The 25,962-nt window shown below is 35.3% G+C and overlaps 1 protein-coding gene across 1 annotated transcript in view; it reads left to right on the plus strand.

Moving 5' to 3' along the window:
• Positions 1 to 25,962, plus strand: part of LOC123866148 (transcription factor Sox-21-like) — a 75,059-nt gene that overhangs the window by 10,810 nt on the left and 38,287 nt on the right. The window contains exon 2 of the mRNA XM_045907518.1: positions 17,196 to 17,455. Within this exon, the coding sequence (XP_045763474.1) occupies positions 17,196 to 17,455 (260 nt within the window). The remainder of the gene's footprint in view (positions 1 to 17,195; positions 17,456 to 25,962) is intronic.

Raw genomic sequence — 25,962 nt, forward strand, 5'->3', positions numbered from 1 at the left:
ATAATGTTCAGTTATGTTATACGGATACTGATAGTTTACTATATCTTGTAAAAACTGATGATTTTTATGAAGATATGAAAGATAACATTCATTATTTTGATACTAGCAATTTTGAAGATGATAATATTTTTAATATGCCGAAAGCTAATATGAAAATACCTGGATATTTTAAAGACGAAATGGGAGGAGAAATCATTTCTAAATTTGTTGGTTTACGCGCAAAATTATATTGTTTACTTTCTGAGAAAAAAACTATCAGTAAAGCAAAGGGTATCACGAAGCCTGTGACAAAAAAATTAAACTTTGAGAAATATAAGAAAGCCTTATTTTGCAATGAAAATATAAGAGATGATATGTTTGTCATACGATCAAAAAATCATCAGGTTTTTACTCAGAAAATTAATAAATTAGTATTAAATAGTGATGATAATAAAAGGCAAATAATGGAAAATGATTTTAAAACTTTGCCTTGGGGGCATTACAGCACGATTCTTTAGTAAAAATATTATGCTAAGTACCTATGTATTTTACAAATTTTTATGTGTCTAATTTTAATATTAGTTTTAATGGTAATTTAGCATTTAATAAATTTGATTAAGTTTACCACAGTGTTTTATTTCAAATAAAATCACAACATATTTTATATTCCCTTTATTAATTCAACCAATTATTTACATTACTTCATAAACTTAGTACTTAACATAAGATTAACGTATTATAAAAACTTACTAATTACTTAATGGAAAATATTCGGACTACAACTTACTTGCATGATATGAAAATATAAAATATACTTTATACTTTAATTAGAACTCATTTATGCTTTTTATTTTTACAATCGCAAAATAACAATAAAATAATATTAAATTTAACTATTCAGGCACACTTAGCTTTTGTATAATCCTATTAATTAAATCTTCTGTAGCATCCATCATATTGTCATAATTATCACTCACTATGTACTGTACACTCAAATTAGTCTTTGCACTGTTCTCCTGTTCTTTACTATCAATTTCAAGTATTTCAATTTTTATAATGTGGCTTCCCTTTGCTTTATTTTTCCGTATAACAAAAGATGAATCTGGAGCTGGTGAAATCACATGATCTATTTTTGGAAGCTTCTTTTTTAAAGACAATTTATTTTTCTTTTTTATGGTTTTCAAACTGGTGTTATTTTCAAGTGTTTCATTATTTTTTTGCTCACGTAAAGCTTTCAATCTATTCTCTTCTTCTCTTTCTAAAATAGCATCCAAGTCTTGAGCTCCATAAAATGGATTATTCATACTTGTGTTTCTTTCGTCATCCGTGAAATAAAAGTCCGACATGATGCTGTAACAAAATACAAAATTTTATAAATATAACAATAAAACAACATTTATAAAAATATCAATAAACAAATTCTAAAATAGAAAAGAATACAGTCAAAATATTATATAAGTAATTTTTTTCACTAACCAGAAGCGAGTGAGTTCCTTGCGTGAGAAGATCTGGGAATGAAAATTGTTTAGTAACAAATCTATGGAGTCAAGTTTTCAAAACAATTGTATATACTTGTATGACATTCGTCCGCATTATGCAATCTCTAGCGACATGTTAGAACCTGTTTAATATTAAGTTCTTACGAATTTCAATTTCATACTATTATCACAAGGTTTAAATTAAAATGTATACCTACATTTTAATATAATCATCGACAAATAATAGTGCGCTAGACAAGTGCGAAGTGAAACACGAATGTGATACCTACAAGCAATACCTTAAAATTTAAATCAACTAGCAATAATATGAAGTTATTTAATAAGTTGCATTTTTAAAATTATCATCAATCAGTAATATGAAGTTGATAAAACAGGCTGAATCATTAAAAATAAATTATATAGATGTTGAAACACCACCACCATGCTTTAGCCGACATAGTAAACTTCTACCAAACACAATTCGATGCATAATTTGCGGACCCTCCAACTGTGGGAAAACAAATATTATGATAAACTTATTATTGCACGAAAATGGACTTAAATTCCAAAATGTTTATATTTACTCAAAGTCCACTTTTCAATCTAAATATTGTTTCCTACAAAATGTTTTTCAAAATACTCCAGATGTTAAATTTATTATGTTCAAAAATAGTGAAGAAGTTATTTCGCCAACTGAAGCCTTAAGAAATTCTATTTTCATTTTTGACGACGTGACTTGTGAAAATCAAGTTAATATTCGAAATTATTTTTCGATGGGCAGACACAAACAAATTGATTGCTTTTACTTGACCCAAACATATTCAAAAATTCCTAAGCAATTAATACGTGACAATGTTAACTTTTTAATTATTTTCAAGCAAGATGATATAAACTTAAAACATATATATAAGGAACATGTTAATTCTGATATGAGCTGGCATGTCTTTAAACAATTGTGTGCAAGTATTTGGAAAGATCCGTTTATGTTTTTATCAATCAACAAAGATTGCGAACTAAATAACGGTCGGTACAGAAAAACATTTGACATATTCGTGAAATTCGACTAACAATTTTACAATTATATACCACATACGAGACACAAATTTAGTCAGTCAAATGAGAGCACTGGTAAGAATACCTACCCATATTTAATTTAAAAATGGAAGCCGTTGTAAAGAAACAATTAATTAAATCAATTGAAACCATCAAAAAGAAAGCAAAACAAATGCGTGAAGAAGAAGATGATTTAGAACTAAAAAGGCGCAAACTTTTTAAATCCATAACGGATCCATTAGAATCCATAGTATTGCAAAAAAAAGAAAATAAAAACAATAGTCACCATGATTTACCAGATACATGTTCACCTTCAACTTCTGATAAAATTAAAAACATAGAAAATGATGATAAAAATTATGTAACACCAAAACCAATAACTTCTACCCAAAATTTTGAAGAAATCGAAGAATTCTATACTCCATCTCCAACGCCTGAAAAAAGCAATGAAATCTATAATTTGAATGTACCTTTTGGTGTACGTAATGAAAATAGTAATTTAATGATTGGAAATACAAAAGTAACATTTTCAGATGGTGATGCTCATAGCAAAAATATGATGGCTAAAATAGGAAATAGATCCTATGAAGTAACCCCAGGTTTGGCAGAATTATTATTTCAGAGTAAACCAGATGTAAAGATTGTATCTGATCAAGATAAATTAGTATATAAAGATATTTTATGCAATACTAGTGCACATAGGAGAGATTATAACCCTGCGAATCAGATTAAAGGCGATAAAGGGACAAAATATACTAAAATTGTGAAACCTCTCTTTACTGATAGTGAATTAAAAGAAAAAAAACAAGGTGGTTTTATGCCAACTCTTAAAACTTTGAAAAAAAATACAGATTTCATATACTGGGATGATCCGAATGAGTTAGTAGATAGATTGAAAATTTTAATTGCTTCAAAAGATGCTGGCAACACTAGTCATGACAATGAGATTATATCAATAATTGAAGAACTTAAAGAAGCTGGTATAATAAAATAAGTATATAAAAATAAAACCTGGTTACATTTTTGCTTAGTTCTATAAACACTGTTGAACATGAATGTCAACAAGTTTGGTCATCATGTACACAAGAAACTGAAAATGGATAGCTCTGCCTTAGAAAATATCTTTGATGCTCAACATAAAATCATCAAACATGTTGGTACACCCATTGACCCAAACGACTGTGCTACTAAACTATATGTTGACAAATTCTTAGATGGGCTCTATATACGATTAAAAACAGTAGAGGAAACATTGTTGCAGTTAAAATCAGAAATAAATAGTCTAAAAAGGAATATAGAAGGTGTAAGTCGTAAATTCAAAAAATGAGCAAAGATAGTGTAGTAAATGAAATACATAAAAATGTTAGGAAAAATTTTCCTCGAAGACATGTTATACTTAAAGACATTGATGATGTATGGCAGGCCGATTTAGTTGATATGCAATCATTCTCAAAAGATAATTCACAATATAAATATATTTTAACAGTCATCGATGCTTTTTCAAAGTATGCATGGGCATATCCGCTTAAACTTAAAAATAAAGAAACTGTGACTGAAGCATTTAGTAAGTTACTAGAAAAAGGTCGTGTTCCCAAAAATCTACAAACTGATTTAGGAACAGAATTTTATAATAGTTGTTTCAAAAAATTATTACAAAAATATGGTATAAATCATTATTCCACTTATTCCACTAAAAAGGCGTCAATAGTAGAAAGATTTATAAGAACGTTGAAAACTAAAATGTACAAGCAATTTAGCTTGCAAGGGAATTACAAATGGAATGATGGAACCCTCGAGCACATCATGAAAAAATATAACTCCACATTTCACAGAACAATTGGTACAGCTCCAGATAAAGTTAATGAAAAGAATAAACAAAATATACTAAAAAGATACAGACTACTACAATTATCAGCACCATCGCAGAAACGTTCAAAATTCAAAATTGGAGATTATGTAAGAATAAGCAAATACAAAGGAACTTTTGACAAAGGATATACTCCCAACTGGTCAACTGAAATTTTTAATATAGCTCAAGTTCAAAACACTCATCCAATTACTTACCTTCTAAAAGATGCAAGACAGCGACCTATTTTAGGATCATTCTATACTGAAGAATTACAAAAAACAAAACATCCTGATATATATCTTATTGAAAAGGTTTTAAAAACAAAAGGAAATAAATTATATGTCAAATGGTTAGGTCTGCCGCCTAGTGAAAACAGTTGGATAGATAAACTAAATCTTTTATAAACACATTTTATGTTAACAACTTTCAGTCTCTTATTATCTACGACACTGAGCAGAGTTCTCTTTTATTAAAAATGGAGAAACAACCATCCAAGCGTAAAATGACTTTGAGAAGAAAATCTAACAATTTGAAAACAAGTAATTCTGGTGCTGGTTTTAAGAAAAGCTTTAAGGATATTGTATCTCGCGCGAAAAAACATATCCATAAATTGAAACCTAAATGCAAAAAAGCTGCAATCGAATTAGCTCTTGCTGCTGCTAAGGAATTAGCAGCGGCATCTTCAGTTAATGTACCGCGTATAATACCCATACCAAAGACAGGTGGGGTTTTGCCACTAGTCCCCATATTTGCAGGATTGTCTGCCGCGGGCAGCTTAGCGGGTGGTACTGCTAGTATAGTGAAAGCAGTCAATGCTATTAATTTAATGAAAAAAAAATTTCAAGAACTAAAGAGACATAACGAGAAGATGGAAACATTGTGTATCGGAAAAGGATTATTTATAAAGCCCTATGGTAATGGTTTGGGAATATACACAGCAAAGGAAAAAAACTGATTCGGCGGCTACCTAATCGTGCTCTAAGTAACTTGGATATTCTAAAAATTTCAAAAAATATTCCTTATTTCAGAGGTGTATTTATGAGAAATGAACTTCCAAAATATCCTTTTAAAAAAGAGTGTGGTATCATCAACTTAGATAGCTCTCAAAATCCTGGAACTCATTGGGTAGCCTATGCAAAAATAAATAATTACATTGAATACTTTGATAGTTATGGTAATTTGAAACCGCCTAAAGAATTTGTAAAATATGTGGGAGCGAATATTAATTATAATTATGACAATTATCAAGGATCTAATTCTTATAACTGTGGCCATCTATGTATCAAATTTCTTATTAATTTTTGGAATAAAAATTGAAAATAAATAGATGATACAAAAATATGTAAGCTCATTTAACCATCATGTCTATTACACTCACGATCGTGGGTGAAAAATCTATTCTAGAATCATTTTACGCCCCTCCTCTTATTTTGGAAGACGAATATGAGTGTGGCTTAGTATATTTTTCTGCATTTAATTCAATTCCAAATGTAGACTATAGTAATAATGTGTTTGAATATGGAGAAGAGAAAAAAAGAATTCTTATTCAACCAGGTGCTTACGATTTACAAGATTTGTATGAATACCTAAAAGAAAGAGTTGAAAATTGTGAATTACAAATAAAATCTAACATCAATACAATGACATGCTCTTTGTACTGTACTGAAACTATAAACTTTAATTCAGAAAATAGTATTGGACCTATGCTAGGTTTTTCTAACGAAAAACTAAAAGCAAATAAATGGCATGAATCTACAGAATCCGTTAACATTCTACCACTGTCTGTCATAAGGATCGAATGTGATCTTGTACAGAGTTCGTACACTAACGGTTCTCCTTCACATATTATTTATGAGTTTGTGCCAAACATTCCTCCAGGTCATAGATTTATAGAATCTCCAAGTAATGTGATATATTTTCCGGTCAAAAGAAAGATAATTTCATCAATAACAATAAAAATTTTGGATTTGGAAGGCAATAATATAAATTTTAAGGGCGAAACTATTGTTTTGTGTCTTCATTTGAAAAAGTCAAAATGATCGTATTTAACAAAAGTAATTATTATAAAGAGTATAACCCAACTATTAAGAAAGTTATTACCAAGGAAAGTGTAAAACAAAGAAGACGTGTTAGAGTATATAAAAAAATTCATCAGAGTAATAAACAATTTCTTAAAGCCCTCGGCTTCAAAGTATGAGCCTCCTTCAGATCAACGAATTACCTGAATTCGATAACTCTATCGAGAGTTATGAGGTTCATACATATAATCCATACAATAACAGTTTCAATGAAAATGATGAAATTCGGATACCTATTCACCAGCAAGATATTTACGTGTTACCATCAGCCAGTTCCATTTACATTGAAGGAAAAGTTTCGGTGACTCATAAAGATCAAGCTGGCAAAGTTCAAAAGAAAAGTGTTGACTTCAGTAATAATGCAATTGCATTTCTTTTTCAAGATATCCGATACGAAATGAATGGTGTTGAAATCGATCGTATTAGAAATGCTGGAATAACTACAACCATAAAATCTTTCATTTCAATGAATAGCGGTGACAGTAAAGCGGCTGCTGCTTGGGGTTGGAATATAGACGGATTTAAAAATCAAAATGGAAATTTTAATGCTTTGATACCCTTAAATAAGATTTTAGGTTTTGCTGAAGACTACAATAAAATAATAATAAACTGTAAACATGAACTCATACTTAACAGAGGTAGTACTAACATAAATAGTGTTGTCATGGGTAGCGATGATATTGTAGACATTGATATACAGAGAATCCAATGGCGAGTACCACATATTAAAGTATCAGATCAGCAAAGATTAATACTTTTAAGGAAATTAGAAAAAGATAATCCCGTACAAATAGCATTTAGAAATTGGGATTTGTATGAATATCCATTATTGCCAAAAACTACCAAACATTCATGGGCGTTAAAGACTGCTTCTCAATTAGAAAAACCTCGATATGTTATATTTGGTTTGCAAACTAATAGAAAAAACGTTAAAAACAGAGACAGCACAATATTCGATCATTGTACATTAACCAATGTCACATTATTCCTGAATTCCCACTATTATCCGTATGATGCTTTAAATCTCAAGTTTGAGGAAAATAAATACAGTATATTATACGACATGTACACCAAGTTTCGTCAGTCGTTTTACAACCTTCCTATTGATCCACTGCTTGATCTTCATACATTTAAAGAAATAGCGCCTTTATTTGTCATAGATTGTTCCAGACAAAATGAAAATTTAAAAACTGGTCCAGTTGATGTTCGTCTGGAAATAGAAACGTCTCAGGAAATTCCAAGCAATACCAGCGCTTACTGTTTAATCATAAACGATCGTCTTGTGGAGTATAGGCCGCTGAGTAACATTGTTCGAAAACTATCATGAAAATTATTGTGGACGTTCAAGGTTTTAAAAATGATCAAAATTACTTTCTGCCTAAAGAGATTGCTATAGTGTATAGTGATCGAGTTCAAGTTTTGTTAATAAAACCACCATATCCCTATGAATGGCTAACAGACACAGAAAAGAAACAAGTTAAATGGATTGAAAAGAATAGAAAAATATTATGGAGCGAGGGAATCGTGCCTTACGAGACCTATAAATACCATCTAATAGATATTTTAAAAAATAATGATATTTATTGTAAAGGCCTTGAAAAGCAGTTATGGTTAAAAGATATATTAAGTAATCCTAACGTACATAATTTAGAAGATAAAGGATGTCCTCGTTTATTAACATTGTATGAGTTGTATAATTCACATTCTGACATATATAGTTGTGTTTATCATCCGACCATCTGTGCGCTGAAAAATGTAACTTGTTTAAAAAAGTGGTGTATGAATAATAAAGTTTTAGATGATTAAATATGCTTGTTTAATTTCCATATACCTGCTTCTTTTATTTAATTTACTGATTATACTCGTATTGAAAACACAATATTTGGTGTAGGTTGTTATAGCCAAATAGTTGTTTTTCATGTTGTAAAAATATTACATTTGAAGAGTAATTTTAAAATTCAAGGTTTCTTAGTACCTATCTAGTTTTATCACCATATTTGCTCGTGCAAATAGAATGAATATTTCGTTCTTAAACCATGTGAATAGTTTGTTCAAAATGCGGATAGTTGATTAATTTTTGCTTGGATTTAGCTACACTCCATTTATTTAATGTGTTGTTGAGGACAGTAGTTTAGAATTGGGGAATTCTGTATCAAAATTGGTGGCGATTTTGGATCACGGCGAGCGAAGCGAGCGAGCGTAGCGAGAGTGATCCAAAATCCCCACCAATTTTGATACAGAATCCCCAATTCAACACTACTTCCGTATTCACCCCAACGAGCTTGTCCGCAATTAACCCAACCAGATCCAAAAAAAAAGTTGGCAATAATTTGTAGGTAACAAAATTTCTCATCGAAAGTTATTTGTGTAATCTATTCTATATGAACGAGGCAATCGATAGAAAATATAGCTTTTTATTGTCACTTATTTTACAGACATAACACTCAAAATAGTAAACACTACAAATTAGATCAAAACTCACAAAAACGTTTGAGTTTATTTACCTTAAAAATGGTGCACAGCCTTCCGTCGCGAATGTTTCCCTGGCACTGAAGATGGCGGAAAGTAACTAGTGATCGTGGTGGACGGGCACGGGGGAAAGGGATTGAGTAGATATCTGCTAGTCCGTATTTACCCCGTGTCCGCAATTCCCCCATCGTCCCCTATCTGCCTAAGGACAAAGGATTATACTAAATTGGTAGGTAGGTATAGGTAGGTATTCTAAAGATCTGCAATCTGCATTCGGATTGTAAAGTTAAACACCGTCGGCATATCAAAGCGGGGCCGCTATTGTAAAAGTGTAAAAATATAAAGGGCTTTATGGTGCCCACTATAAATATTGCAGCGATTGTGCCTTCATTAGGCACCTAATTGCTTCTATAAAGGCGCAGACCGGATTTGCAGAATTCAAAGTTTAATGTCGTTGCCTATAACTTATACTTAGGTCCTTTAGGTAGGTAGTTAGGGTATGTAGGTACAATTACTTAGGTACTAGAGGATGCCCGCGACTTCGTCCGCGTGGATTTAGGTTTTTAAAGATCCCGTGGGAACTGTTTGATTTTCCGGGATAAAAAGTAGCCTATGTCCGTCCCCGGGATAAAAGCTAACCCTGTACCAAATTACGTCAGAATCGGTTAAACTGTTGGGCCGTGAAAAGGTAGCAGTCAGCAGACAGACAGACAGACAGACACACTTTCGCATTTATAATATTAGTATAGTATGGATGGATTATGGAAATTGTGCCTTAATACTTACTTACAACGGAATTAGCTACTACTAGAGACCGATTTTAATTTAGTTTTTTTTTTGTTTGAAAGGTGGCTTGATCGAGAGTGTTCTCAGCTATAATCCAAGAAAATCGGTTCAGCCGTTTGAAAGTTATCAGCTCTTTTCTAGTTACTGTAACCTTCACTTGTCGGGGGTGTTATAATTTTTTAATTTACACTTGTTACTTGTTGTTGACATTTAGCGGCAGTTATAAAAGCCCTAGCTACTAAAGACTACCGCCTTGTGCTCGCTGACATACTTAGTACTCATACTTCTATGTACACTTCTTGCCGACAGCATAGGTAGGTAGGTACATGGTTATCCACATTTGTTCATTGAATTATCGACACTGTTTGATTTTACTTGAATATGCCGACTTAGTAGGTAGGTGCCTAATTGATAAATCAAACTTCCTTATAAAATGCAAAGGATTAGCAAGCTGAAGTGGCAATGGGCAGGCCATGTGTGTCGCAGAATCGACGGCCGTTGGGGCAGACGTGTTCTGGAGTGGAGACCGCGTACCGGTAAGCGCAGTGTGGGACGAGCTCCAGCCCGCTGGACCGATGACCTGAAGAAGGTAGCAGGGAGCGGGTGGATGAGGAAGGCGGAGGACCGTGTTTGGTGGCGCGCTCTTGGAAAGGCCTATGTCCATCAGTGGACGCTTACAGGCTGATGGATTGGATTGGATTATAAAATGTAAGTACCTAATAGGTAGTACCTACTTACTACTTAGGTTCTTACATTTTATAGACACGGACTCATTATGATTGTATAGACAGCTAGAGAAAATCTGAGAGGACCGTAATTTGAGAACAGCAAACTTGGATCGTCCTTTTAGAAAATGCTCTAGGTACTTAAGTACTAAGTAGTTATATACTTAAATTATAGTTATTTAAATTATACTGTCTAATTGCGGTATATTTATGGAAAGCATATAATGTACTAATACACACACACACACACACACACACACATCCACACTTCATACGCTCACCATAGCAATCAAAAATACTAATAGAGAAATACTTACTAACATTAAATTAATACTAGATATAAAATGTAAATAACTTAAAAAATAATATGTAAATAATTAGGATTAAGATAAGATAAGGAGTAAATAAAGGCTTTGAAATTGAATACACACGAGGTATCTGACTGAAAAACTTACAAGCTCTTGGTAAAGTGAAGGACAAGATCTCCTTATGATCACTGAGCCAGCGTATGTTAATAATTAATTAATTAATAACTCAAAATTTAAAAAACCCCCGACACAAAAACCTCTATAAACTAGAAAAGAGCTGATAACTTTCAAACAGCTGAACCGATTTTCTTCGATTATAGCTAAGAACACTCTCGATCAAGCCACCTTTCAAACAAAAAAAACTAAATTAAAATCGGTTCATTCATTTAGGACCTAGGTACGATGCTACAGACAGATATACACGTCAAACTTATAACACCCCTCTTTTTGGGTCGGGGGTTAAAAATACGTTGGCTATAATACTTCCCGTTCAGCTGGCTTGCTGGCTGGCTTTCGGCTGGCTGGCTGGCTTTCGGCTGTAAAAAATAAGGTAGATACATCTCAGCCTACGTAATCGAAAACCCGCTAACAACCCGCGGTATGACACTACGACCATAAAGAAAACGATGATGTCTCCTCTAACAGACGACAATGAGATAAATCAATAGTGATAAAAAATTACGTATGTTTCGACTACCGTGATATTCCCGAGGTGGTAATTGGTTAGACAAAGCATCAGCGGCGTCTCGTCTCTTAACGTATAGGTACGGTAGCTTGTTTGGACACCGCGGATTTCGCTGACATGCCAGGGCACTTTGTTAGGGTTCCGTACCTCAAAAGGAAAAACGGAACCCTTATAGGATCACTTTTTTGCTTTCTTTACGTTTGTATGGGTACCTAGAATCAAGCGTTTTGCGGAAGTCCATGATATACAAAGACTCAAAAGCTTTATTTGCTATAATCCTCTGAAACAGAAAAATCTGTATGGTGCAACATCTAGCATGCGATATGCACCGCCCGCTCTCCCACTGCTAAACATGCAGAAAAAGCCAGCCACCAAGCAAGCAATACTTACGCACAACCACGCAGCACAACACAAAATCCTACTAAACACACTCGACGCACGTTTCGCTCCAACACCAGAGCATCCTCAGGAAATGTTGGACTTACAATGCACAATTCTACATTTCCTGAGGATCCTTGGGTGTCGGAGCAAATTATATATTATATTAGTACCTATATATTATGAACTTGCGCCACTTATTCGTAACTTCGTAACTAAGTAGGTATTTGACCAGTGGGTAGTTCACGAACTACTGTGAAATCGTTATATGTGCCTTGTTTCTTGTGGAGCAAACTGTCCACTTTAGAGAAGCCTTTGAGAATGATTATCACAGTTTTGTTAGCTTCAGTTAGGGTTCCGTGTTCATAAAAACCATCTTATTAATACTTATTATGGTTTCTTACGTTTCATTGAGTTCTACTGAACTTTAAGTTTCTCCTTTGGATGTTCGCTTTATTCTGTAAACTTTTTGTTTGTTTGATTTTGTTGTTTTAGTTTTCTTATTTTCTTGATGATTAGGAAATATTTGGTGTTAGGTACTTCGGAACTGTTATTTTCTTACTTGGTTTAAAGCATTTCTCATAAATTATTATAATACTTAGTTGGTAAATCGTGTTGTTGTGATTTTGTTCGATAACTATGTGCTATTTTGACATTTTGACAATTAGGTAAACCTTTGGTTCCTTATACTATAACATTGGACTTTCGCAAAGTACCTAACGCGTACCTACTTCTATAAAACATAATTTTATGTCATCAATGTTTACAAAAATATTTAAATAGGTACGTATACATCTAATAGCTTCGATAGCTCAACGGTTGAGGAGCGGACTGAATTCCAAAAGGTCGGCGGTTCAAACCTCACCCGTTGCACTATTGTCGTACCTACTCCTGGCACAAGCTTTACGCTTAATTGGATGGGAAAGGGGAGTATTAGTTATGATTAGCATAGCTAATATTGTTTAAAAAAATTACGTCTACGAAATCTGGTACACATAATAGGTACCTACATACCCTTCGGTCTCCATTCCATATTCCAAAAAATAGAGTTAGGGACGAAATCGCGCTGGAGGCAGGTGACAAATATTGACATATTCCGTGAACAAACAGGGGCTTTTTGACCCAAATACATTATTCCCGGAAAAGTAAGACGAGGAGTCGGACGAGGAACGGAAATATGTTGTAGATACTCACATGAAACGTACAAAAAAGTTGTGGGGCTGTTTGTTAATCCATGATTAAATCTAATAAGAAAGGGGAACATTGGGACTTCTGTGAATCAAACAATTTTAGTAATTGGAGTGTGTGCTTTGTTGAATTAATGATATTAAGTAGTATTAAGTTGAATAATATTAAAATATAGGTATTAATCATTATGTTCGTTAGTTTTAGGTGTGTGGGTAAACAACGGATCTTTAGGACCAAAGGGCTAGGTGTTGCAATTCTATGCATTTGAACTTTGTATAGTCTTGCGTTTTATATGAAAGGATAGAGGACTCTAAGGACTGATTTTCATGACTCATTTAAAATTTACTTGGAAAATGAAAAATCGGCCCTAGTCATACACCCTCTCCTCAGCCTTTTTTTTATTCAGATACAAGTTTGCCCTTGACTGCAATCTCACCTGGTGGTAAGTGACGATGCAGTCTAAGATGGGAGCGGGCTAACCTGGAAGGGGCATGGCTGTTTTTACTAAACCCACAACCCGTTGGTTTCTACACGGCATCGTATCGGAACGTTAAATCACTGGGCGGCACGGCTTTGCTGGTACGGTGGTAACTAGCCACGGCCGAAGTCTCCCACCAGAAAAATAACCTTCCACGAATATTTGCGAATACACCACCTGTAGGTACCTACCTAGTTAAAATAATTTTGTGTTGTCAATGGATTCTGGTTTAAATCAATTTTCCCACTGACTTCAGTAGCGTAATGTAAGTTAATTACTGAAACGCCAATTTGTGGGTAGATACAAGTACCTACCGACGTTCTAATTTGTGGATTATAGAGAGGTTTACTACGGTTTTCAATTTAGTTTGAACAAGGAATAGGTAAATCACGATATGTTTAGTTAATGATTACTTAAATGTGGTTAACTGAACGAGATTAGATGTTTAACGACTGACGTGTAATTAGGGGCAATCGAAATAGATGTAGGTATTTAATCTATATTTACTTAATTAACTTAGAAGATAAACAAGTTAGTATAGCTTCTTACTGAACTGTACACAGGAAATTTTCGATCTTGTCCCCCTTTCACCATTTTACCACCGATACGCAAGACGTCTTACGAGTTGCAAGTTTCCAACCTTATGTCGTCGACATTCCATCTACACGCACGAAACGTTTTGCGCCATCATTCCTCATACGCATGGCTAAGGCACAGGCTAAGGTTTGGAATATTCTTCCGCGATCTGAGTTTTCTACCAATTAGGTACAATCCGGGTATATTTAAAACAAGAGTGAATAGGCATCTTCTAGGTAAACGCGTCCCGTCTTAGGCTACATCATCATTTTCCATCAGATGTGATTGCGGTCAAGCGCTTGCCTATGATGAAATAATTACCTATAATTTTGTTGTGTACAATTAAAGCATGTTCATTCATTCATTCAATTAAAAAAAATGCGCACTTAGGTATAAGTAACGCACTATAGGTACACCGCCCATACGATCTTGTTACCGCGTACTTAGGTACCTATCTACTATCTACTGATAGTGAATTTTCGTAGATAGGCATAACGAAGGTCAGACTTTCATACAAACTTTCACCCCATATCCCTTATCCCTTTAGGGATGGAATTTCCAAAAAATCATTTCCTAGTGATTGCCTACGTGACGTAATAAAATACATAAATCTACTGTCAAAATTTCAGATTTACTACCCCAAAATGGCTTAGGGCTTAGGCTGTGCGTTGATATAGATCAGTCAGATAGAATTACTCTAATAGGTATTCAGTAAAAATTATAACAGAATTGAACCCAAAATATCCTTGTATCCAATTTGCTATGTATTCAAAATTATCGTTGCGCCGTAGACCTCGTATTCAAATAAAATAAACAGCAATATTGTAACAAATGTATAAAGAAAATCTAAATTGCCCTTTTTACTCAATTAGGTTACACTTTAATGTCCCCAAACCCAAAATCTAAGGACTCGGGGATTACTTAAAGGAATTAGAATAAGACTCTTCAGCAGGTAAGTCATTAAAAGGGGAATTGGACCAATCAGAAACAAGTATTATTTCCGTGTAGGCGAACCATCTAAGAATAAACTGATGTAGGACACTTTATATTGTTTAACAGAAAGTCAAATGTGGCTGATTCGATTGTGCAAATCAAACAGGTACCTACTGCTATCCCATTCATAATGTTTCTTGTAGAAAAGGATAGCACTAGATTTAGTTTAATTTAAAGAATTTTTCAACAGGATTAGCCACAATGTTTATTGGTTACACCAGGCGTAAAAAATCCACCCGTAACCACCTCCTCTAAAAATGTTTTTTGAGAAAATTTTAACAGAATCTAGGTATAAAAAATATTCACTCGGACGAAAAAGCTAAAAACAAAACAATGGAATCGACATTTTTTTTTTTCGACATTTGTTGTATTTTTTATGATACCTAGTGTTTTTTTTTACCTAAACTTCAAGGAAATTTCTAAACATTTAGGAAAAAATTATTTAGGAATCGACTTTATTTTAAGAAAGTTATTTTTTCATAATTTAATTAACACGATCACCCTTGTCTTAAGATTAAAAATATTGTGTTTTTTCTTTATTTTTCTACCATGGTCACCCTGTGCCGTGTCATAGGCAGGCAATTTGTAAAGAGCCCTCTTTATAATGCGTATGATATTAATATTTTCCACTTTTATGATCACAGTAATTGTCGCTCAAATATTAAAAGTTGCAATTGTTAAGGTGCACGTGGTGTTTGTTATATTTTAGGGGGGACCTGTTACAATACCATGTACCTAATATGTAAAGATATAGTATAGCTTAGCTACTAAGTAGGTATTTTTAATCATTTTATAAATGACGTGACATTTGGAGCTTAGATACATTTTCGTGTTATAGGGTAGCAGTATTGAGCAATATTGAGGTCATGATCACAATAAAATCACAACTCTTCCTTTGTCGTAGTCAGTTAAAAAGCCTGACCCGGCTGACCAGCGCGAAAAGATAGGTTTTAGGTAGGTAGGCGCCGATTCTGTTATAGGCTTTATCAACTTAATACTTACCTCAGTATGATTACTGAAGATTGTAGTTCTTACTTGATATGCCCTTCTTGATGCTACGTACCCTGCCGGTTTTCCGCCACGTGATTAACACTGTCTTCTTCTCTGTCATTCTCATTACGCTGTTGGCAGAGCGGTCGTGGTCGTCACTGCAATGCTGTGCCACCTTTATTCCTGAGGGCTGCCTTCCTTGTACACTCATGTAAGGGGACGTCCATCGCAACCCTCACCTGCCCCCCGATTGTGTAAGAAAAACGTTTTCATCGTTATCGTTATCGTCAAGTAATTCTGCCCTTTGATTGGTTCATTCGCTGTTTACCTTTTTTCACAGCCAAGCCAACTATGATTTAGCTAGGTAGTTCTCCGACTAACCTAGGTACCGGATGTACTTATTCTTAATTTCTTTATTCACAGCACATGGACCACCGGCAAATTATTCTGAACACCTAATTAAATCCTTTGCAAAGTAATTAAATTAAAAAGTGAACGACCGCAGAGTTCAAAGTCAGTGCCAACAAAATATTGCTTTCGAAATACCTACTCAAAGTTCGACAGTATTTTCGCGGTACAATGTGAAGCCTTTTTATGCTTGACCATGTAATGTAGGTACTCTTCTCTTTTCTTAAAGCCTGTATATTCTGAAACTGTTATACCTGTTGTTTTGTTAGGGTACGTTCATACAGACACATCCGATTATTTGCGGCTGTTTTATAAAATTCTTAAAAAATCATAATGTCAGCTTTTATGCGCTTCTGAAAAAGATGGAATGCAAACCGCAGTCGGTGGTTTTCGAAAACTTTTACCTAATTACTTGTTATTCTTCAAGGTTCGGTACCAAAAAGGGTGGTAAAGGGACCCTATCACTAAACCTCATCTGTCCGTCCGTCGCGTCCGTCCGTCCGTCCGTCCGTCCGTCTGTGAGCGGGCTGTACCTATTTCGTGAATAGTTTACCTACCTATTAAGTTAATAGAGTTAAAATTTTCACAGAATTTCTATTGCCGCTATATTATAGTAACCAATAGTAAAATTACAAAATGGCCGTCAAAAAATTTGAAATAATTATATAAAAAGTGTTGTTTCTTGTATACCTACGGAACCCCCCGTGTGCGAGTCCGCCTCGCACTTGGTCGATTAAATAACGATTTGTTAAATCACGTTTTCTCTGTTTCCAGTGCCGCTGGTGCAATGTGCGACCGGTCGGGCTATGGCAGCACGATGGCCCACTTCCCCATGGGCCACATGTCGGCCATGGGGGCCATCGGCACCATGGGGGCCATATCCGCGATGAACGGACAGTCACACCAGAAGAAATCACAGGAAGAACACATAAAGAGGCCCATGAACGCTTTCATGGTATGGTCCAGGCTGCAAAGGCGGAAAATAGCACAGGATAACCCTAAAATGCATAATTCGGAGATATCTAAAAGATTAGGTGAGTTGGCTGTTGTTATTATTTTGAAATTTAAAGGCGTTTGTCTACTGAAGCAAGCGGAACGGAGATGTGTTATTATTATTGAATGAAATGAAATGATGAAATGAAAAATGAAATGATGATTTATTTTGCCAAATGTGAGTATGGTACCTACATCGAGGAATGGTCTCTTTCACATTTTGATGTACTTAAAGGCAAGACTACACTCCACTCCATCTGCCTACCTATACATACCTATATATTATATAGGTAGGTACACAAATGCTAATACTAGGTGACTTGGCCCGGCTTCACTTGAGTGGAATTTTTGCAAGTCAATGAGGGGGCAAAGTTTTCAAAAATTCTGAAATAAGTAATATTTTCCCCAGAAAACAATATGGAAATGTCCACTCTTTAAATTCTAAGCCTAGCTACATTTATCTAAACTACATACCAGAAAAAAAGCAATGGAAGTATTAAAAATGTTATGAGGATTGTGCCCATCAATTTGGAAGGTCTAATCTAATTGATTCACCATACTAATTTGAAGTATCAGTTTCCAATATCAAAATCCTATTCGAAATGTTCTATTGATCCTTTTGGAGACGGCGTATTCATCAATTGGTTTAAGTAATTTAATTTGATAACATTACCTAAAGCTTATTTCCATATAGCCCCTAATAATTCCTATAGCCTCTAATATAGTCAGGGTTGCCCACTACGATCCAGCCCATTGTAAGTTTTGCAAGAACCAAAAAGTATATTAACACTAGCTGATGCCCGCGACTTTGTTCGCGTGGATGTAGGTTTTTTAAAATTCCCGTGGGAACTCTTTGATTTTCCGGGATAAAAAGTAGCCTATGTGCTAATCCAGGGTATAATCTATCTCCATTCTAAATTTCAGCCCAATCCGTCCAGTAGTTTTTGCGTGAAGGAGTAACAAACACACACACACACACACACACACACACATACACATACAAACTTTCTCCTTAAAATATTATAGTGTGATGCGATAATAATTATTCTTCATGCATAATATTTGTATAAATAAAGGAAAATAAGAATTACGACCGCATGTTATGTTGTTTTTTTTCCAAAAAAATAAATAAATTATAAGCTAGTGTCACTCAGCATGATGGAACGATTCTAACGATACATCCAAATCTGTTCAGGCATTTAGAAGTAATGGTGGATTAAAAGACAAACATACATAATTAAATATGCACGTAATATAGTATGCGACAGGTCGAGATGAGGCGTGCGGGTTTGTGGAGCGTCCTCCGGTGCATAGGCACCCCGATTGCCATATCGACCTGTCGAGTAATATACATGAACCCTGAAAACATCGCACTCCTTTTTTTAAACAGTCGTGAACCAACGTGTCAAAAGAACCGAAACCATTCTTCCTAATTTCGGAACCATTATTGGTGAAGTCCTACAATTACCTAACTATATAATTTGGTTCGAACAAAGATCACGATCTTCTTATTGATCCCTCTCAAGTAAGTATTACGAGACTACAAATAATTTTAATTATTACCTTCAAAAGACTACCAAAAGATCCTACAGACATCTACATACTCGTAAAACTGTGATACTAGACATCTACTATATTTACTCAAATGAAATTGGCAACCCTAGAAAGAGAGGTTTCATTTACATTGCAAATTGATCATTTACATCTCACCTTTGTCACGAGAAGGCTCTTAGAACATCGCCAATTCAACCCGCTTCCACAATAGTGGGATATGTTAACGACGAATAATGTTATATACTTAGACAATAGTGACTATACTCTATCCACGGAAAGAAGTTAGCATAGCTGTTACGTAATCCCATACAAATGACAGAGACGAAAATCTCAATAAGCGTTAACAATTTTAAGTCACCAACCAATGACAAACATGTTGTCAAAAAACATTGGAAATTCAATTCGAAAATGTTTGCCAAAAACATTCGCAATTCAATTGGAAAACATAGTTTCGTTTGTGATTGGTTGGTTAACGCCCACTGAGGTTTTTGTCTCTGTCATTTGTATGGGATTAGGTAACAAAGAGATCGCTCGGGAAAGTTTGTGTGTATGTATGTGTAATGTGTATTGTATGTGTGTGTGTATGTTTGTTACTCCTTCACGCAAAAACCACTGAACGGATTGGGATAGATTATACCCTGGATTAGCAGCTAGGCTTCTTTTTATCCCGGAAAATTAAAGAATTCCCTCGGGACTTTTTAAAAAAACTACATCCACGCGAATAAAGTCGCGGGCATCAGCTAGTAATTAAATAAAATTCCAAAATTGGCACCTCCACGCACGAGTTCAACAACATCTATGCGCCAACTGACCTCCACTGCTGTTCATGCTTAATTTGACAATATTTCTGCTCGCCACAGCGAACAAAAAGATTATAATCATTTATAATACAAACCTGTAGACGTAACCATTGACAAATGTCTCCTACAAAACGTGCCCACAGAATGCGGCGCGGTAAAAAAAATTGCTTACCGTAAAAAAACTGGCCAAGTGCAAGTCTGACTCGCGCACCGAGGGTTCCGTACTCGGGTATTATTTTTTCCAACATAATGCATAAAAATAAATAAAAATCTGTTTAAGAATGTACCTCCAAGTAAAGCCTTTTGATATGATACCCCACGTGGTATAATCTTACTTTGAAATTTGAAAATACTTACTAATTTTATTTGTTCACACATTTTAATTTGTTTTTGTGATATAACCACAAATTCACGATATTCGAATTTCTTCCTTCACTTGTGGTAAGTATTAGATCTACCTGCCTGCCCAATGATTCTACGTCAACGGGAAGTACCTAATAGTAAGTAGTACGGGGTTCCCTTCACAGACACGACAGACGGACAGACAGACAACAAAGTGATCCTATATAGGGGTCCCGTTTTTCCTTTTGAGGTACGGAACACTAAAAATTGCTTGCCGTTAAAAAAAGGAACGCGCAATCAAGCGGCAGAAGCCTCGCAGCGGGGTACCGGCCACCGAATTAATCAACGACCAAAAGTAAGCAAAATCCTGTCCTAACAGAGAATTTAAAAATGTTCAGAAAAGGGGAGACGCGGCCGGAAGAGTAGGGAAAAATAAAAGCTACCGCGGCAGCCATTCTGGCGGTGACGGCGAGAGGAAGCTCGCTGTTCTATTTTTCTATCCTTTTTCAACACTACCCGCTCTTATGTAGGTACAGCTGGGTTCGGGAGATTCGGAATACCTTCATAGTCTAAAACCTAAATAACTAACAGGAATAGCTTGTTTTTAATCCCCAAACGGTTGAAAGTACGTTCACGTAAATTTTATCGAACTTTCTGGCACACCTGTTTAAATATGGCAACCTCGAGTATTTAAACATTAATTTCCTGTTTATTGTCATAATATATTCTGAATTAACTCTTAGGAACGAATGAAAATCTCCTGGTTTTGGGCTTGGCTATAAAGATATCTGTGAGTTATTTATCTTTGAATAAGTGTAGTTATATTATTTTTAATCCCCAAGCCAAAAAGAGGGGTGTTATAAGTTTGACGTGTGTATCTGTGCATCTGTGTATCTCTGTGTGGCATCGTAGCTCCTAAACTAATGAACCGATTATAATTTAGTTTTTTTTGATTGAAAGGTGGCTTGGCTTTATCAAGATTCAAGAGTGTTCTTAGCTATAATCCAAGAAAATTGGTTCAGCCGTTTGAAAGTTATCAGCTCTTTTCTAGTTACTGTAACCTTCACTTGTGTTATAAATTTTTAATTTACACTTGTATATTAATCGAATGTCAATTCCAACTTTTTTCATGATCAGGATCAATTTTTACTAATCTCAAAAGATTGTTGTGAGGCTCAAACAAGTCCAAGTTTTCCCTAAAAACCAGATATTTGAAACTCGTCCAAACACATGGACGATGTACCTTTTGTGTCGCGATTTAGAATTAAACCTTATCTCAATTAGGGGTCAAAATAAAAAATTGCATCAAAAATAATCCAGTACATTCATCGCCATCATATTCCACCTGTCGCCAGATCACTACTGGTGGCAGTTCCATTATCAGAATGAGAAGGTTTTGGTCTAAAGGCTACCACGCCTGGCTAAGTGCGGATTGGCAGATTTCACACACTTTTGAGAAAATTATGCAGAACTCTTAGGCATGCAGGTTTCCTTACGAAGTTTTTCTTCACCGAAGCAAGTCATATATATTTTTTTCTCTCTCGTCTGGCTTTACAAAGATTAGCCAATGTCAAGTTTGTAGTCATTTGTAACAAGTTAGTTAAACTATACAAGTATGGACACCGTCTGTGCCGGCGCTCGCCGACACACGCACGGCACCCCCTTAGAGCGCTTTCCAGTCAGTTTTAACAAAAAAAAACACTCCAAAAAGGGCAGAGCACGCCCGCCAGCTAACACCAACACAGACGAAGTCCAGTCATATATTTAAATCCAGTATAATGACACATAATATACTATTTCAAACCATGACACAAATTCACTTCCTCAGGAGTTGCAAGTTCTAGAGCATTTTATTCACGCTAAAATCTTTTCGGAAAAACGCTGAGCGTTATGAAACACTGTGCTCTTTCCAACTGTAGTTGCAACGAGCGTATTGTGTTCCTTTAACGAACGGAGCTGGGGCGACAGCGCTTGTATTGTCCCGTTCAAACAGCGCATGTTTTATGCATACAATGTCTTTTGGATGCTGAATAGGGACGTTTGTTGGCAGAAATTACTTGTTTCGTCGCTCCGGAGGGATGGGATGAGTTGAGCTAAAAATTCTGCCCTAAATACAATATTTGCAACGTTAACAATTTCTGTTTATCTACCTGTGTATAGTTATATCAACAATTATGTAAAAACCCATACTGTACATACTTAATCTTCTTCAAGACTTATTTCTTCAGGCAAGACACGAAATAAATATATTTAGCAGATGCAGAAAACCCTTGCCTAATTTTTTTCATAAATGATTCAAGGTTTGCCAGTCGTAAGCGTATCTAATGGTTGCTAACCAACCTTCATTATAAAAGTGCAAGACAATGTTAATCCGTATATTTATAATGTGAAGAGTGATCGGCTCGTGAATAGTATATAGAGTACGACCAGTGGAGGAAAATTTCTAACCAAGCGCTAAGGTTCACTAAGGGATGTAGGGTCTAAAAATATGTTATGTTAGTTATGTTTCAACATATGGATCTAATTTGCTCCGTTTAGCTTCTCAATATCTAGTTAGACATACTAGAATGACGATCTGCACAAGATAATTCAGCCTTAGGAGTGGCCTCCATTAGGTGGTCAAACGATTTCAAGCGAGTGAATGGGAGGCGCTAGACATTAGACCGTACGGAAATCCCAAAAAAAGACTCATATGTTAAGACAACGAAGGCCTATAGGACCTCTAGTACGATCTAGTGGTAGGTGTTACTTCTAGTATTGATTGAGCTTTTAGTCAACAGCATTGTAAAGTCGAAATCTCCTGAGGATGCTCCGGTGTCGGGGCGAAACGTGCGTCGAGAGTAGTGGAAAAGTCTTGTGTGGTGGTGCATGTGAGTGGTGGTGGCAGTGCTTGTTTGGGAACTTGGCTTTATTGCTTGTTTGGCGATGTAAGCGGTGCTTAGCTTGTAACTGCATGTTTGACCATACAGATTTTTTTCTGTAGGCGGATTATAGCAAAATAATTTTTAACTGTTTCTTGCTAATCAGATATTGTTCAAGCATTAGCAAAAAGCAACAACATGCCATTTAATTTATACGACTCCAATCAGTTAAGGGACTGAGGGTAGGTATCACGTTTTCAACCAACTGGCTGTCATAGATATTATTGTACAAAGCGTGCACAGCAACAACAATGGCTCACATTGTTGGGTACCTGTCGATAATCAAGAGCGGGTGTATTGCGTAGGGCTCATTGTTTATTGGCATTAATAAATCGACGCACAAAACGCGTTCTGTTTACGAAAACCAATCGAAATGTCGCCCGACAAATGTCGATGCGCTCCACAAAGGTATTGTACTACAATGCTGGCGTATCTTTTTACCGATGCCTGCGTGACACACGATGGGAAAGTTTCCCCAACTTTTTTGCAAAGGTCGTGCTTGGGTTCACTTAACTCGTTTTGGTCTTTCTTCTTATTGACGTGATGTTGCAACCAGTGAAACATTGTAATAATCTTTTTATCCAATTTTTGCCTTGTAATATTTTAGATCTTTTTTTGTTACTTTGTCTGTATCTAGTAGATAACAATTATTTATATTCCTAAGTAGGTACCAACAAGACATTGGGTTTCTCTGACCTTTATTTCCTTTACAAACTTCTCTAAAATGCCAGATATTGTGAATTTTTTGTGTACTTTTATGTCTGCACTGCACATACCTACTGTTTTAGTCAATGCTCTGTCGGAATCTGTCTGAAAAGCACGGCTTAAACCTTTGGGTCTAGAATCGTGAAATTATGCATAGGAGTCCCTAAGTATATAATGTAGGTGTGCCGTGAGCACTAAGAAACGATTATTGAAAATTCAGCCCCTAAAGGTTGATTCATATTCGCTTCGATTTGCTCCGAACGTGAGTCATCTCTCCATCAGACCCACAGCTAATATCTTATATTTTCCTTCAAAATGATTTTCTTTTAAAACTTCTATACTTTCTATCTCAGTACAAGTACAGAATCTCAATCAAGTTGCATAGGAAAATTGAATACGAGCACTATAGTTCCCAGTCCACTGCAACCGTGTGTCCCATGTTTGTTTTCACTGCTGTCTGTTGCATTTACAACGTTCCCTACAATCCCGCCAACTGTTAGGGGCGTCGCTCGTACGCGTAGTTAATATTAATTAAGACGGGGCGGCCATTGTAGTGTTGTAATTGCTTTTCGTTTATCGACACCGCGTCAACCATTACGTGTTAGCGGCGAGACGTTCTCCTTGATTACACGTATTAGGCATTCTATCAGTGTTTCCAGTACTGAGACTATAAATGGTACTGTAGCATGCTAGAAGTCTATGGTTCGAAGAAAGATGGTTTTGTTATTTGCTTCAGAGTTAAAATGATTCGTCTTATGTTTTATCCGAAACATGGTCCTTTTATTTGATAAATAGCTACATTATAATGATTCAGCCTAAGTGATAAATGATACATGGCGCAGTCGGTAGGATACGAACCTAGGCTCCCAGAGGGAATCAGTTTTCATATCATATCATCATTAAATAATCCCGAGCTAAATTTTTGTGCAAAATAATAAACTAATCAAACAGTTACAAAATGAATTTTCGCTTTTCGGAATACAATATCAATAATTTCATGTTTTTCGAGTTTAATCGGCATTAATTTAACAGAAGAAGATATTCAGAATCGACAAGTTTTTCACAAATCATATCACTGAATTTGAATATTGATATATCGCGGCTCCCTTCGTTAAAAACTTTTAATCTATTTACCAAATTATCCACGCCCCGCGCGACGGAAGCTACATAACATATGTTGCTATCAAATTCCAATTTACAACGATTTTCCTCGCCCGCCTTTATATAGCTAACTTTTTACTCTCGACTCTTTTTTAGGGTTCCGTACTTCAAAAGAAAAAACGGAACCCTTATAGGATTACTTTGTCTGCCTGTCTGTCTGTCTGTCTGTCTATCCGTCCGTCGTGTCTGTTAAGAAAACCTATAAGGGTACTTCCGTTTAATCTAGAATCATGAAATTTAGCAGGTAGGTCTTAATAGCACAAGTAAAGGAAAAAATCCAAAAACCGTGATATTTGTGGTTACATCACAAAAAAAAATATAATGTATTCAAGAAAAAATAAATAATTAGTATTTTCAAAGTAAGATAACTATACCAAGTGGGGTATTATGTGAAAGGGCTTTACCTGTACGTTCTAAAATAGATTTTTATTTATTTTTATATACAATGATTTTTCATTTACTGTGCAAAATGTCGGAAAAATACGAGAGTACGGAACCCTCGGTGCGCGAGTCTGGCTCGCACTTGGCCTGTTTTTTGCTGCTCCTTTTTTGTTTCAAATGCTCGCACCGCTTTTTTGTGCGGCAGATGCAGTAATTAAACCACGGTGGCTTCAGTATCTAATGCCATTGGCTATTATCCAGCTCGCTGTGAAGGCATGTCCAATAGCGGCTCCGTTTATAATCGTATAAAGAACCCCGTGGTCATTTTTCAGATGTCTAATTTTTTCCTCAAAGAACTGTGTGTACCCGGCACAAATAACCAAGCATTGTGTATAAGGAATCTATTAAAAGTACTCTATAGCAACTGTTCTGATAGAATGGGTGTTTTGTGCGCTCCGAACGGGAGCTGTTTTCAAAATAAATGAGCTTTTATTTCGGTAACTGATACCGAATCGATTTATAATAGATTTTTTGTCTTCGCCGTTTCTTTAGGTACCGGTGAATGGATGGATGGATTTAGATTAGTTTGGAGTGCTCCGTTAAAGTGTTATTCGCATATCGATTTTTATCTTTTAAGTGTTTAAAGATAGGTTAGTGGTTTAACTTTTAATTTAGCCTTTAGTG

This window comes from Maniola jurtina, chromosome 1 (assembly GCF_905333055.1).
Source record: "Maniola jurtina chromosome 1, ilManJurt1.1, whole genome shotgun sequence".
NCBI lineage: Eukaryota > Metazoa > Arthropoda > Insecta > Lepidoptera > Nymphalidae > Maniola > Maniola jurtina.